This window comes from Phocoena sinus, chromosome 12 (assembly GCF_008692025.1).
Source record: "Phocoena sinus isolate mPhoSin1 chromosome 12, mPhoSin1.pri, whole genome shotgun sequence".
Classification (NCBI taxonomy): domain Eukaryota; kingdom Metazoa; phylum Chordata; class Mammalia; order Artiodactyla; family Phocoenidae; genus Phocoena; species Phocoena sinus.
The window spans coordinates 6,271,516-6,286,687 of NC_045774.1; the positions used below are offsets into that span (position 1 = coordinate 6,271,516).

The 15,172-nt window shown below is 39.2% G+C and overlaps 2 protein-coding genes across 3 annotated transcripts in view; one reads left to right on the forward strand and one right to left on the reverse strand.

Annotated features, from left to right (window-relative positions):
* The window catches only part of PRKN (parkin RBR E3 ubiquitin protein ligase), a 1,284,475-nt gene that overhangs the window by 530,321 nt on the left and 738,982 nt on the right, over positions 1 to 15,172 (forward strand). The window lies entirely within an intron of this gene.
* LOC116763622 (protein SET-like) lies at positions 12,329 to 13,491 on the reverse strand. The gene has a single exon (XM_032651609.1). The coding sequence runs from the start codon at positions 13,489 to 13,491 to the stop codon at positions 12,622 to 12,624; it is 870 nt and encodes a 289-aa protein (XP_032507500.1). The 3' UTR covers positions 12,329 to 12,621.

Here is a 15,172-nt window from a genome sequence, read left to right on the forward strand (position 1 = left end):
ATCTTGGAGGTATTTCCTTTGGAGTTCGCAGCACCATCCTGTATGTTCCCAGCTCCAGACCAGCAAGGGGTAATCATTTCATTCAAAATTACCGTCTGGATGCCATGACCTTGTAACTCTTAAAGGAATCATACTCAATACATCTTTGAATCCTCCAGCAGCTAACATTGAATCTTTCATAGATGTTCAATAATTTATTAATTAAATAGTGAATTAATAATGTTATTTTCTTATGTCCCTCCTTATTATGACTAGTTTCTTTCGTTTTTTTTTTTTTTTTAAACATCATTATTAAACGTATTGAATATAAACTTTGTGCTAAATTTTATCTTAACACATGGCAACCATTCAGGGCTCTTATATTCTAAAGCATTCTGCTGCCCAGGTGCCATTTGTAATTTCCTTCCCTCTTTGTGACCCGGAAGTAAAGTCACGTGATAAACACAGATGTAGTGCCACTAAAACGTTTCCACCTTTAATTCTGACCAGCATCTAGAAATGCTTCATAATGCCCATGGAGGTAGAGGCCAAGCTAATTTGTCACAGGCTCCTGTAGTCTGTCCTCAGAAATACCTATTATCTAATATTTCAGGGATGTGAAACCTGCTATACGCTAGTGTTTTCCAACAGTGCAGCAGGTTTAATGGGGGAAAATGTCTTTCCAAGTTGTTAGCTAACATTATTCCCAGTCTTCCTTTAGTGTATTTTGTTTGTTTTGTTTTTGAGCGGGGATAATGTTCCAATTAAAGTGAAAAGGAGCACGTCTGGTACAGAGGAAAAGAAATAGAAGAAAACTGCTACTCAAGTGAACTTATTGCTTTTTAATTAGTACCTATGGGAAGATGTGTTTCTGTAGCAGCACCATTTACGGGCAGGATCTTAAAATACTGGTGCGTGAATTGCTCTCAATTTCCCACAATCTTCTTCCCCATAGCAGGTGTAAATAAGTAACTAATGAAAGAGTTAGGAAACAGAATCTTTCATCTCTCTTTTGCAATTGCCTCAGAAGGACATAGAGACAGAGAGAAAGAGAGGTAAAAAGTGGAAACAAAATATTTGATAGATTCATGGTAAGAGCTGTTATAGTAAACCTATGGAATTGCTTTCCTGTATAGCAGATGAAGGCTCCCGCACCGCAGAAATGGAGAGTGGTGAATTTCACTTTGTAATGAGGTAGGCAGTCATGCGATAAAATCATTTTCCTTCTGGAGGACATCCTGTTGGTTAGTTGTTTTTTTTTCCCCTCACCTTTAACTGCACTCTAGTATCAGAATGCCATCCCCACCTATTTTGTTGCTATTTCCCCCCATGTCCTCTTAGGTACCGAAAATGTTAAAATGGTGAAGCAGCTGGAACCTTTTACCTAATAGAAAATGGAAAATCAAAAGGAATAGTTAGTAGAAATTTCACAGAACTTCTACTTTTCTGGAAGAAAATACAGAGATAACAACTGAGTCATTGAAACTGGCATATGTGTTAAGGCCTCATGTCTCTGAACAATTTTAGTCTAGAGAAGAGATCTAAAATTAAAAATATTAAACCAACACCTACTCCAGAATATCACTGTGTATCTTTCATCTAGTGAGGCCATGCCCATCGGCTATACCATATCTATGATATGATGAAACAGAAGAAAATCAGAGATTGTTTGTACATTTACAGTTTGTGCCTGAAGATTTGGGGAGTCTCGTGGTTTCTTATGTAAAAAGTTGATAATTTAAAAAAATATTAATATGTGCTCTTTATAAAAAAACCTTAAAATATTTTTGATATCGCCATATAGAATCACAGTAACTTGAGCTAGTTGGTGAAATGAAACTTAATGGTGACTTTCCTAATGGTCTATAATTATAGAATCTTGACACAAAATGAGAACTAAGAAATCAACTGGTCTGTTTCACGGAACAGATGAAGAAATTGATGCACAGAAATGTTAAATGATTTACCTAAAGTCCTTTAGCTAAAGAAAAACGAAACAAAAACTAGGCAAAACTGGGCCTTTGTCCTAGCTTTCTGACTCTGAAGCCAGTGTTCCTTCTCATCTATAAACTTAAGTTTAGACACTACGGAATCTGAGCAGATGAGGTTTTACCAAATTCTGAATTATCAGGTCAACAAAATGGAAAGGAAGTTTTTTTAACAATTAATTTTACTCATCCATTCATTCACTCATTCATTCGTTTCTTTATTATAATTCTTTGGGTGCAAGTAGGCACATTTATTATTAATTTGGGAATGAGGAAATCTTTGGGAGGGGATATTAATGAATATCAAAATCTAAAATTCATAAAACCTTACTTTTGACCGTCTGAAATGTCTTCTTGTCAAACAAACCACCCGTAAAGTGGCTCCTTAAATTCATCAGAGACACATAATTGCGGAAAATACATTAAGTATTTTGAGAGCCATGGAGAGGTAAATAAGTCACCCTTCTCCTTCAGCCTCTTCCTCATTGTTCAAGTCCAGAGGCATTTCCTGGGGGTCTCACTCTTAGTTTCAAAGGCAAGTTCTTTGAAGAAAAGACAATCACTTTGAAAGAATGCCGTCTTCTTTGTACAAGATTTTCAGATAACCCCAAACTCTGCAGGGAACACGTCAAAACAACAAAAATAAATCATCAACAGCAACAAGGAAATCCCACCAAACAAAACAACTAGACCAAAAAAACAAACCAAAACAGGGAAATATGGCAAATTTTTTTTTGCCTCCATCCTTTTTTTAAGGACCCCTATCTTTCTAATACTTAGCTGTTCTTTACCCTCGTGTACCTTCTCACTAGTATAGTGAGGTATAGAACTGAGGAATCTGGGTGGCCAGAAAAGAACCTTCCAAGAAAATAGAAATACATATCATCTATAATAACATGAGTAGTGATAATGTAATATCTAGAGAGATGAAGGATAATGATCATATTAGTTGCTAGTCTCCTGGATCTCTGAAACATCACTGTTATTGACATACTTCTGCAATTTTTCTGTCACTTATTTTGTTCTCCAAATTGTGGCTTTGATCTTTTTTGTAAAAACAGATTAGAATAATGGATGAAATGGATGAGTTACCTTGCAAATGTCTGTATTCCCCTTTTATTTTTAAACCATGGGCAAGTTCTATACATAATGCAAGATTACAAGTAAGTTTTCAAGTAGCCAATGTGAACTCCAAATTTAGTTCTTCTATTATTAGTGATGGAACACTAGGCAGAAAAAACTTAAAAAAAAAAAGCAATACACTGTCTTGGATTTTGTAGGAATACTCAACTTTAATTGTACCTAATCATTTTCTAAGCCTGTACCTATGATAAAGCATTGCTACTTGCTGATAGAAAGGGTCAGTAGTTTTTGCAGCCATTTTTCAAGTCAGCATACTTGAAGAAATAGGGAGAGGAAGAAATTTGTCTTATAAGGATGTGCGTATGTCCTTGTCCCGGCAGTGAGCCACAGCCGCCCCCCTGCCTCTGCAGGAGTTAGTGTTCCAACACTAGCAGGAACAGCAAGAGTTTTCAGTGCAGCCACAAGAAAATGCATTACTGAATTGGAAGGCCATGAAGGTGAAATTTCAAAGATTCTTTCACCCCCAAGGGAACCGTCTTCCTCACTGGCAGCTCTGACAAAACAGCTAGAACCTGGATGCTCAGACTGGTCAGTGCTTCCAGGTTCTCGAGAGACACATGGATGAGATCTTTTCATGTGCTTTCAACTATAAAGGTGACATAATCATTACAAGAAGCAAGGATAGTACCTGTAGGATATGGTGCTGATTGAAGAAGGCCAGTCTGTGAGGAAACTTGCCAGTTGGAGCGTCACACCCAGCCAGCAAGCTATTTTGGTATTTCATGTTTTCTCTTTGTCCACAAGTCAACCATTTATACACTGTCTTTAGCTTCACAGATACGACCATTAAAGCTGATGAAGTTATATCATTCCTTGATATTATTTGATAGAGATGACAGGAACGAGCACACTGTTTGGTAAACGTCACTGGTTATTTCAATTTTCTTTCTTGATAGCATCACAATACTGATAAGTGAAACAAGAGTAATGTAACAATGTGTCTCCTAGATTCTACTTTGAAGCCTATTATTATAACTTCTGTTGAATAAAGATTTTGGAGGAAAAAAAGGATATGCAACTTTATTCTTTATTCTGTTGGTTCCTTTGAAAATATCAGAAATTTTATTTTCTGATTGATATTATAATTTTACTTCTCCCTATAATGGCCCTTGAATTTTACTAATAGCAAGAGCAGATTACCCCTAACCTTTGAGCAATTTTGTCTTCAAAGACATCCTTTCATTTTGATTACATCTCAACAAATGTCTGTTGAATTGGTAAAGTATGCATTTTTTTATTTAATGATCCTTCTGTCTGAAATGAAAAGCTATTATTAATGCTCTTTCTTTAAATACATTCTGTATCTCATGAAGTTATTCATGGCACGATCATGAAAAATTAAATAAGACAACGAGCAGAATCAACAAGGACCATCGTTGGTGACTTGCCTCATTAAGACCCTTTACCAAGCTCAGTCTTGGTAGATCTCATCCCTTTAGTGTATTCCATGACTTACTTTCCCAGAATTTTACAAACGCTGGTTAAGTCCCTGCCACCTCTTTGGAGAAATGGATTTCATACATTTCTCACTATTATATGAAACGCTTAATCTTAGTTATCCTAATTTTACTTGTTTTGGAAAAAAAAATGCCCTCCTAGCTTTCTATTTCAGAATTGGGAAATAAGTCAAAGTTCACTTTGTTCAAGATGCTGATTATTTTCTGAAAATTATTTTTTTTCTCTCAGTTCATACAGTACATGTCAACTTGCCAGATCTCTAATTTTCCTGCAGTTTCAATTTCTAATCAGTCACTAGTTCCATTCGATATTCCTTGGTATTTGCCAAGCAATAATAAAAACAATAGGCAAAATTGAAATCGCATTTACTCCGATGAAGGTGCTCTTTCAATAGTCTGTTTCTTACAGATGAAAAGACACCCAGGCACAGAGTGGTCATCCAAGGTCACACAGAAAGTACCTGTTGGGCCAAGAGTCAACTCCAGGCTCTAGTTCCAGCTCCAGTGTCCATTTGCGTGACAGCTGACAAAAGCTTTGCAAATGTCAACATTCCAATGTCTCATGTAAGAGTGGGTTAATTTTTTTAAATTGTATATCCAAAACACTTCTGACTGTTTCCTATAGTTTTGATGGCTGCTTTGATTGAAGTTGCTCATTGGTGGGGGACTGTTTCTTCAGAGAGTATTCTGTGGGAACTTTCAGATTCCCTTACCTTCCTCACAGCAGATCTTTTGGACTCTTCATTTTACATATACAGTTTTTATTTTTGTCTTTTAATCCTCAGAATTCTGCACCTTGCATTTAACAGTGCTAGAACTTAGCCATATATTTTCTTTAATTTCCTAACATGTCACTGTAGGCCACTCATCAGCTTGGTTCCTCCTTGGTCCATTCTTGATACAGTTTAATGTATTGATAAATGAAATATTTCCTGCCGTATCAATAAACAAAGGATGTCAGAGTCATCAATGATTGCAGCCCCTCCAATGTGAGCCCAGGAAACTCAGGACTGAAAAGGATGCCTGCCATCTAGCAGCCATCAGACTGCAGCCACTCCCTGCGGTGAGCCCTGAGGAAACTCAGGATGTTTCAAGATACTGGCCCTAGATGGCTGAGGTGCATATTCAAAGGAATGCTTTCAGTGAGCCAAGACTCCTGCATCTTCCCATACATAGAAAAGCGCTAAATTCCTTAACTTGAGATGTCTGGTCTTCTTTCATTAACAATAATCTTTTGAAGTTCCGATTACCTGTCCTTTGTTGCAAAACTTCTATGTAACGTGGCCCCTCCCCTCGCCTCCTAGGAGCAGTTTCTCAGAGTTATCTGAAACACTGTCTCCTGGGCTGCAGTCCTTATTTTGCCCCAAATAAAACTTAACTCGCAGCTCTCACATTGTGTGTGTGTGTGTGTGTGTCTGTCTGTGTGTGTGTGTGTGTGTGTGTATATATATATATATATATATATATATATATAATTTAAGTCAACAGTATGCATGCTAGCCCCGAAGACACTATCTTTGTTTGATTTTTCTAAAAACAGAGCCTGAGACCTAGTGTCCCAATGGTTCATTCAGGAGGTGATGCTGGGAATCACGGTGAGGAGCTGGGAAAGTGAGACAGGGAAGGAAGGAAAGCCAGGACAGAGTGGGTAGTTGAGCTTGCAGTGCACTGGACAGCTGGGGCACAATCTCAGTAGGAATCTGAGAAACCATGGAAAATGCCTGCAGAATTGTCCCTCCAAAAGATGGGAAGCTGGAGCATTTATCTACCAATCCCTACACTCTGTTGGTTAAAGATTGCTTTTGGCTTCTTGGGGCTATGCTTCCAGCCAGGCTGTGGCTTCAGAGAAAGCCCTGAAGCATGGAAGCTCTGAGATTCCCTGGGGCTCTTGAGATAGGATACTGGGAGTGTGCCAAAAGCTGTGTACCAAGCTAAACTGAAATAAATTGGACCATGGGGATATGGCATGGGGCGCAAAAGAGCATCTCCTGAAGTCCACCCCTTATACTGCTCAGTTCTCCTGGGCTCCACATTAAGACCACTTTGTCACTGATGGTTTTCAAGGGAGTAGCCTGTTGCAATCCCTAAAAATAGATTTAAGATAGGAGGCGTGGAAGTCCCCACTGTTGTACCTGGACTAAGGCCATAATTCATATTCATCAATAATCTTCAACATCCCCATTGTAGATTTCCTTCAACCTCAGCCAACACTTTAGCTGGAAGCTTTCTCACTTGGTGCATGACTCAGGCCTCCATTCCTGAGTGTCCAAGCCCTTGACAGGCTATGGTAGCCTTCAGTTGAGTATTTACTGTTACTACCATATATAATTATCCACAGATGCCCAATGAATCCCCAGGTTCCAGATATACTCTGTCATGATGCCATTATGTAGAAGCAATCCTAGTTTCTCATGGTTCTCAGGGCTGATCATTTCTCCCAGTATAGTGACTCATTTCTTTTCCTGCTGCAGGCAGAGCTCTAAATGACCAGGTAGTTATCATAACTTCAGGTTCAGTTGAGTCCTTACTCTATCCTAGCTCAGGAACCAGGACCTCTCATAAGCAGTGCCGAGACTCGAGTGGATGAGAAGCATAAATTCTGTTAAGTCAGTCACTAGGAATCATGGTGAGAGGGGACAATTCCATTTTGACCTCTTGTTGCCCAGACCTTTTTATTCTAGTTTTTGGTGACACAACATCATGTGTCAGTCATTGGCTCAATGAATATACAGTATCTTAGGAATACCCAGCCTGTCCCTTAACTAAGTATTAGATAGACCCTTCCAACATCCTATTCGGTTGGCTGCTTTCATGTGATACAGCATAGAATTGAATCAATGAAATCTTTCATCCTACTTCCCCCTGTTCCATTTCCTTCACCATTAAAAGAGTTCTTCGATTCCATGCAATGGCATATGTGATCTCGTTTTGGTAAAGCAGGCATTCTGAGGGTGCTTGCATAGTGGAGCTGGCAGAGGCATTGATGTCAAGAAAAGCAAATTCTCATCTGTAGTATGAGCACTTCTGCTAAAGACAGGTTACCGACTCCTCCAGAGCAGAGGGTCCTATGTAATCATCAGTGCTTTTAATTAATCCCAGGGCCTGGCTTTCAGCAAAGTGGACCTTTTGGCCCCAGATATGAGCTTTTCTAATGTTGTCAAGTAGACCCTTTCACTTTCACAGCTTGCCTTCATTTGTCCCTGAGAGCTGTGGTAGAATCACAGTCACTTGGCAAAATATTCAAACTCGTATTGTGGTGCAGAAACCCCAACCCTGATGATCTAGCCTCGTCCTCTTCTCAGATCCCACCAGAGACTCCACTGGAAGCTCAGCTTCATGTGGGAAAGGATTTGGTCAGTGTTGTTCACTTCCATACCTTCAGTATCTGGAACACAGTATGGCCCTTGGTAAGTGCTAGAAATAGATGTGGATGAATAAATCTTATAACCAAGCATTCCTTTGCTCGCTCTGTTCCAACCGCAACTGTCCTTCCTTCTGTTCTTCCACCTCAGAAGCTCATTCCCTCCTCGGGGGTCTCTGCATGAGGTACCCTGCCTGAAATGCCTTCCCTCAGACCTTGGAATGGGCGGCACCTCTTCATCACTCTATGACCAACTTCAATATCACTTTCTCAGAGAAGTGTTTTTGGTCACCTGTTTTAAAGTATCTCCTTCAATTACTTTTTAACACTTTTTTATATTTTGGTATCATTTATGATTAGCTGAAATTGTCTTGTTAATTTGTTGAGATGATCTGTTTCCTCCTACTAGAGCAGAGTGTGTCTCCTATTTACAGCTGTTTCCCTTGTACCTCGACACTGACAGCAATGCAAGGTACTCAATAAATATTTTATTAAATGGTTTAAGAGCACTATTAACTTAATTCATGAGGAAATACACTTCTTGTTGGAGGGTTTTGCCGTTCTTTGAAAAACCATGCGTTGCCCCAGTTGATTATTCTTCACCAGATTTTTGGCAAAACTATTGAAAGTGATGCGCTGTAGTGTAACCCCCTGGTCCTGCTATAGAACATTTTAAAACCTAAGAACAATGTGTGTACCAACCCGTTCTTTCACACAGTGGCTGGCTGTATTGAGAGGGTCGTACATTTGGTCAATAACTTCCCAATTTTTTTCCCACATCTTTTCAGCTCTCTTGGATGATTGCCTTTTTGCCGTAAAAGATGGATGGACATTTAACATAGTCATTGGTCTAGTTGGGAGGCCTTGGTATTGAACACTCCATGAAGAAGCATTTCCGACCTGCACATTGTAGAGTTCAGATTAGGGAACAATTAATCTCCGTCTGTAAACACTAAGAAGGAACTCACTTAGGCTCTCAGCCACACTTCCTCGTTCTGGAGAGAATCATCACCTCAGTCATCATGGTGTCCCACTTGGCTTTCTTCCTCTGTTTCATAATCCTTAAACCTCTTTTTTTTTCCCCTCTCTCTCTCTCTTTACATTCGGAAGCCTTTTTTAAGGAACTCTGCAGTGTACCAGGAGATGGGATTTCTAGGTTATATTTAGCTCTTCACACTGTGAGGTTCTCCCTTCACACTTGGTCTAGCTTCCCGTGCATAGAAAGCTACAGTAACCTTTTTCTTCTCCCAGATAGACAAGCTAATTACTTCTCTTGTTCGTCTTTATGCACAGTCTTTTCTACTCTTTTCCGTAAAATATATTTAGGTTTCTTTGGGGTTATTGCATTTTTTCCCTTCAGTGTATTTTTCTTATTCATGTCTGCATGTTGTCATAATCACCTTTTTAAAAAATGAATAATTATATAAGATATTTTGGGGGTTTCTATATTCTTGTTTCAGAGGCTTGATTTATAAATAGCTTCTTTTTTGCTGGGCTTTTTATGAGTATCAATTTTTAAAATGTGCTTTCAACTGAAGTTGTTAAACCTATTGAAACATAGACTTTAGTTCTCTGAAGATCTAGATTTTACTTGCTGTCAATGCAACTAAACCTCAGTCTTTGCCATCCTGAGCAGCATTTCACAGTACTTAGTCTTCTGCATATATGCAAAGATTTGAGTCCCTAAGTCTTAAGACCTCATTTACTCAGTCATTCACAGTGAAGTATATATCAAATGAAATGAACCAGCTAGTTTCTAAATGTGTGCAGCTCCAGAAAGAAGCATACAGTTTTATTAGCTTAAATCATACCAAAACTACATACTAAAATCATATAAAACCAATCTTTTGAAGACAAAGGGGACTTTAACACCTACTTTTCCACACACAGATTTGTTCCGGGTCTGGTTCCAGTGAAAGCTGACTATTTCTTACGAACTCTAGACTAGTTAAGTTAGAAATGGCTTACATTGTTGATGTTGACGTTGTTCCTGTTCCAGTAGGAGTACGTTGCAGAGGGCAAGGTCGACATCAGAAATGGCGCATTTTAATGGATTTCTAAGAAGAGAAACAGTTGTAGATATTCACTGATGCAAATAACAGTGATGTAAAGCTGGTCATTTGTTTTCTTTAATTTAAAAAAAAATTAAAATAATCCAAGGAGAGTGAAAATCAGGGTCAGTCCCTGCATGTCCAGTCTGAGCTCTATTTGAGGGCTTTCATGAATCAAATCTGCAAGTCTAAACCTGATACTTGGTTTTAAGGGTTAAGTGTACCTAAAATAGTAATGTTAAAGTGATCAGACATTTTTGTGTAGAATAAAAATGTCTGTTGTTAGCTCCATTCTGTCTTATTTTGGTATGGTGAAGCAGGACCAACTAAAGCAGTATTAATTTCAGTCAAATTGAATAGAATGGCAAGGCTATGAGATAAACTGGGAAACTGAGCAAACAGGATCCAAATAACAGTCCTTTGAAGTGAAAATTACTAGCATCACTGCCGTAAAGTGTAATGTGCCCCTTAGCCTAATCTGCTTTCAGAAAAATAAGGCTGCTTCTTTTCCTTGTGAAACAAGGAAATAAGGTTGGATATGAAATGGACAAGAGTGTGAGAAGCTGTGCAGTGGAGGGATCCAGAGGGAAGAGAACAAGCATTTCCTTTCTGGGGGAAAGTCATTTATCAGAGAATAACAGCTGAGTCCTGGTACTGTAGATCAGTGGTTCCTGGACGTGTGGATTTTTTTTTCAAAACTATATTTTGAAAATTTTCAAATATACAGAAAAGTTGAAAGAATTGTTCAGTGAACATTCATATACACAGGACCTAGATTCTGCAATTAATATTTTATTGTACTTTCTTTGTTACCTAAATATCCATCTATCTATCTCTAATCACTTACCAATCTGTCTTGGTTTTGAGGCATTTTAAAGTAAATTAGAGAGATGATTACACGTCATCTCTAAATACATTGCTACATAATGAACACCACTATGTAGAGTTCAATACTTGTGTATCATTTGCTTTTTTTTAAGTATGTATATATATATTTTTAATAGATCTTTATTGGAATATAATTGCTTCACAACACTGTGTTAGTTTCTGTTGTACACCAAAGTGAATCAGCCATATGCAGACCTATGTCCCCATATCCCCTCCCTCTTGAGCCTCCCTCCCATCCCCCCTATCCCACCCCTCTAAGTCATCTCAAGGCACCAAGCTGATCTCCCTTTGCTATGCTGTTGTTTCCCACTAGCTATTTTACATTCGGTATAGTATATATGTCAATGCTACACTCACTTTGCCCCAGCTTCCCCCTCCCACCCCATGTCCTCAAGTCCATTCTCTATGTCTACATCTGTATTCCTGCCCTGCAACTAGGTTCATCAGTACCATTTTTTTTTTTTTTTTTAGATTCCAAGTATATGCATTAGCATACAGTATTTGTTTTTCTCTTTCTGACTTACTTCACTCTGTACGACAGACTCTAGGTCCATCCACCTCACTACAAATAACTCAATTTCGTTTCGTTTTATGGCTGAGTAATATTCCATTGTATATATGTGCCACATCTTCTTTATCCATTCATCTGCTGATGGACACTTAAGTTGCTTCCATGTCCTGGCCATTGTAAATAGGGCTGCAGTGAACATTGTGGTACGTGTCTCTTTTTGAATTATGGTTTTCTCAGGGTATATGCCCAGTAGTGGGATTGCTGGGTCGTATGGTAGCTCTATTTTTAGTTTTTTAAGGAATCTCCATACTGCTTTCCATAGTAGCTGTATCAATTTACATTCCCACCAACAGTGCAGGAGGGTTCCCTTTTCACCACACCCTCTCCAGCATTTATTGTTTCTAGATGTTTTGATAATGGCCATTCTGACCGGCATGAGGTGAAACCTCATTGTAGCTTTGATTTGCATTTCTCTAATAATTAGTGATGTTGAGTGTCTTTTCATGTGCCTCTTGTCCATCTGTATGTCTTCCTTGGTGAAATGTCTATTTCGATCTTCCGCTCATTTTTTTTTTTCATTAGGAGACTTTTATTTTAAAAGTGTCATCTTAAACTGCAAGGATGTCCATTAAACATCACAATTAAACATGCCAAAGGAGAAGGCATGTTGTCGAAATGCCCACTTAACCCACCCAAACATCTCAAACCCACCCTTTGCTGACCTTCTATAATCCCATTTTTTAAAGTTTTTTTTTCTTTTTTTAAACAAGAGAAAGTAGACAGATACACATTGGTAAATGCTAACTGTCCATATTCACATAGAGACACAGTGTAATCTCTGAGCCCAATATACAGAGAAAGGAGGAAGAAAGCTAGAATTCTATGCACTACTACACAGGGGCCTAGCACCCTCCAGCTTCCAGCAGAGCTAAGGGAGCAGAAGGGTCTTCTTTTTTCCCACAGAGCATGGTGGTGTTGATTCCATAAAGTTTTTGTTGAGACAGGAAGGGATAAAAATGAATTTGGAACAGAAAGGGGTAGAGATTCTTTTCCCACTGAATTCTGCTCAAGGTATTTCGCCCCAAAATAAGTTGTGAGCCATGGTATAAAGGAGAAAAGAGACCTCAAAAACAGGGCGACTGAGCATAAGAGGAGAAGGAGGAAAAAAAAAAAAAAGACTGCAACTTGCTCCCAGGGACTGGAGAAAATTAACAAAGGAAGGTTGGAATCCATCAGTGTTCCATTAGTCATCTTCTCCTTCACCTTCCTCTCCTCCCTCCCCCTCATCATCATCTTCACCTTCAGCCTCATCCCCTTCTTCATCAATATCTTCCAACCCTTCTTCCTCTTCATCGTCATCATCATCTTCTTCTCCTTCCCTTTCCTCATCATCCGTGTCCAGAACCAAGTAGTACTGTAATGGATTTGGCCAAATATCATCTTTGATGACCTCTCCTAACTCATCTGCACCTGCATCGGAATGATCAGTAAAGCAGGTGAAGAAGCTTTCTGGGTCCTCATGCTGTCTCTTCCTGCTGGCTTTATTCTGAGTTCGACTTGAACGTTTTGTCACATCCTTTCCGGATTTCCATTTGATTTCAGTGGACTTTGAAGATGGATCACCACTCTCATTCAGATGAAATTCTTTGGAGAGAACTTTATTTTCAAAGTAAGGGTTTTCATCAAGATGCAAATCTATTCTGTAACCTGATTTAATATCTTCAAATTCTGTCACTTCTACTCTTGTCAAATAATGCAGCGCCTCTTCGTCCTCCTCCCCAAGCAGTGCAGACACTTGTGGATGGTTAACAAATGTTGTTACCCAAAAATGTGGGGTTTTGCCGATCAATTCCGACCTCTTCTGAAAAAATGGTTGGCGGAGTTTGTTATATTTCTGTTCTACTTTCAAAATTTCCTCACTGGCTTGTTCGTTAAGTCTGTCTATTTCATTTTGTACTTCATCAATGTGTTCAATTGCTTCTTGCTGTTCCTTTTCTTCCTTCGGCAAGTTCGGAGAAGCAGACGTTTCCTCTGGCCTGGAGGCAGGAGGCCTTCTCGGTTTCTTCGGTTTCTTTGCTTGGGGTGGAAGTGAAGACAGGTGTTTGGGGGCCATGCTGGGAGAAAAGCCAAGAATCCACCCAAGGGAAGAAGCTCGTACCAGGAGCTCTGAGAACTCTTCCGCTCATTTTTTAATTGGATTGTTTGGTATATCTTTCCAGAATCTTTCGTATATATATTAGGTGCCAGTACTTTGTCAGATATATGTTTTATGACTATTTTCTGACAGTCTGTAGGTTGTTAATTCATTTTCTTTATATCATCTTTTGATGAAGAGACATTTTAAATTTATTACTCTTTTATAGTTATTGCTAGAGTCTGTCAAAGAAACCTTTGCATAATCTCAAGTCATAAAATATTCTCCTATGTTTTCTCCTAGACGTTTTATAGTTGTGGCTTTTCCATTTAGATTTAGGATCCAGCTCATGTTAATTTTACTACGGTGTTAGGTATGCATACCTATATGGATATGCACTCGTTCCTTTCCCCTTGGTTGACTTTGTTCATCAAAATCAAATACCCATGTATGTTTAGGTCTATTTCTGGGCTCTAGATTCAAAATAACACCATTTCTGTATAAGGACACAGTAGAGGTATCATTAGTAATACTTGACAACTTTGAGTTTTGACATGATACCCTCAATAGATTTTCCAGGACCTTTGACATAAAGATCTGGAATTCCCAGCATAGGAGTATATTGCATAGAAAATACTTAGTTTCTAATATTATGTGTAAAAATTAATGTTACTTTTTTGTGGTAGAAATATCCCTCCACCGTCTTCATAAACTTGGTGGAAAACTTCAGACGACACATAAGCTTCTAATGTTCTATAACTTGTAAGCCTTTCTGCTATATTTCATTGTAATAAACATTTCAGTGTAAATACAATTTCTGAATTCCAAATGATGTCACTTTTTAAGATTTCTTTTGTTGTATAACAAAATTCCGGAGTACCAAATAGATTAGGGCGTTCCCATGCATAGCATTCACACTCTACATGTAAAAAGTGCGGGGCTTCCCAGGTGGTGCAGTGGTTGAGAGTCTGCCTGCCGATGCAGGGGACACGGGTTCGTGCCCCGGTCTGGGAAGATCCCACATGCGGCGGAGCGGCTGGGCCCGTGAGCCATGGCCGCTGAGCCTGCACGTCTGGAGCCTGGGCTCCGCAACCGGAGAGGCCACAGCAGCGAGAGGCCCGCGTACCGCAAAAAAAAAAAAAAAAAAAAATTGTCCACTCAAAAACTTCTTTTGATAAATACTAATTAGCAAGTTTTCTATGACCATTGTAAAATACAACTGTTACATGTCTACTTGATTTGCCCTAGCATTTCCCAACTAGTCTTCCATACTTCAGCAACTGTCTCATCCGTTTCTAAATGGGCATACTTTCTCAACCTCAACATAACTTATTCATCTTTAAATGCCCTTTCACATAAATAACGTCTCTTTCATTTTCATCTTAGTTTCACATGCGTACATTCTTTTTTTTTTTTTGCGGTACACGGGCCTCTCACTGTTGTGGCCTCTCCCGTTGCGGAGCACAGGCTCCGGACATGCAGGCTCAGCGGCCATGGCTCACGGTCCCAGCCGCTCCACGGCATGCAGGACCCTCCCGGACCGGGGCACGAACCCGCGTCCCCTGCATCGGCAGGAGGACTCTCAACCACTGCGCCACCAGGGAAGCCCCACATGCATACATTCTTAAATGTTTGTCAGTCACTGAGCAGGGCTATTCTT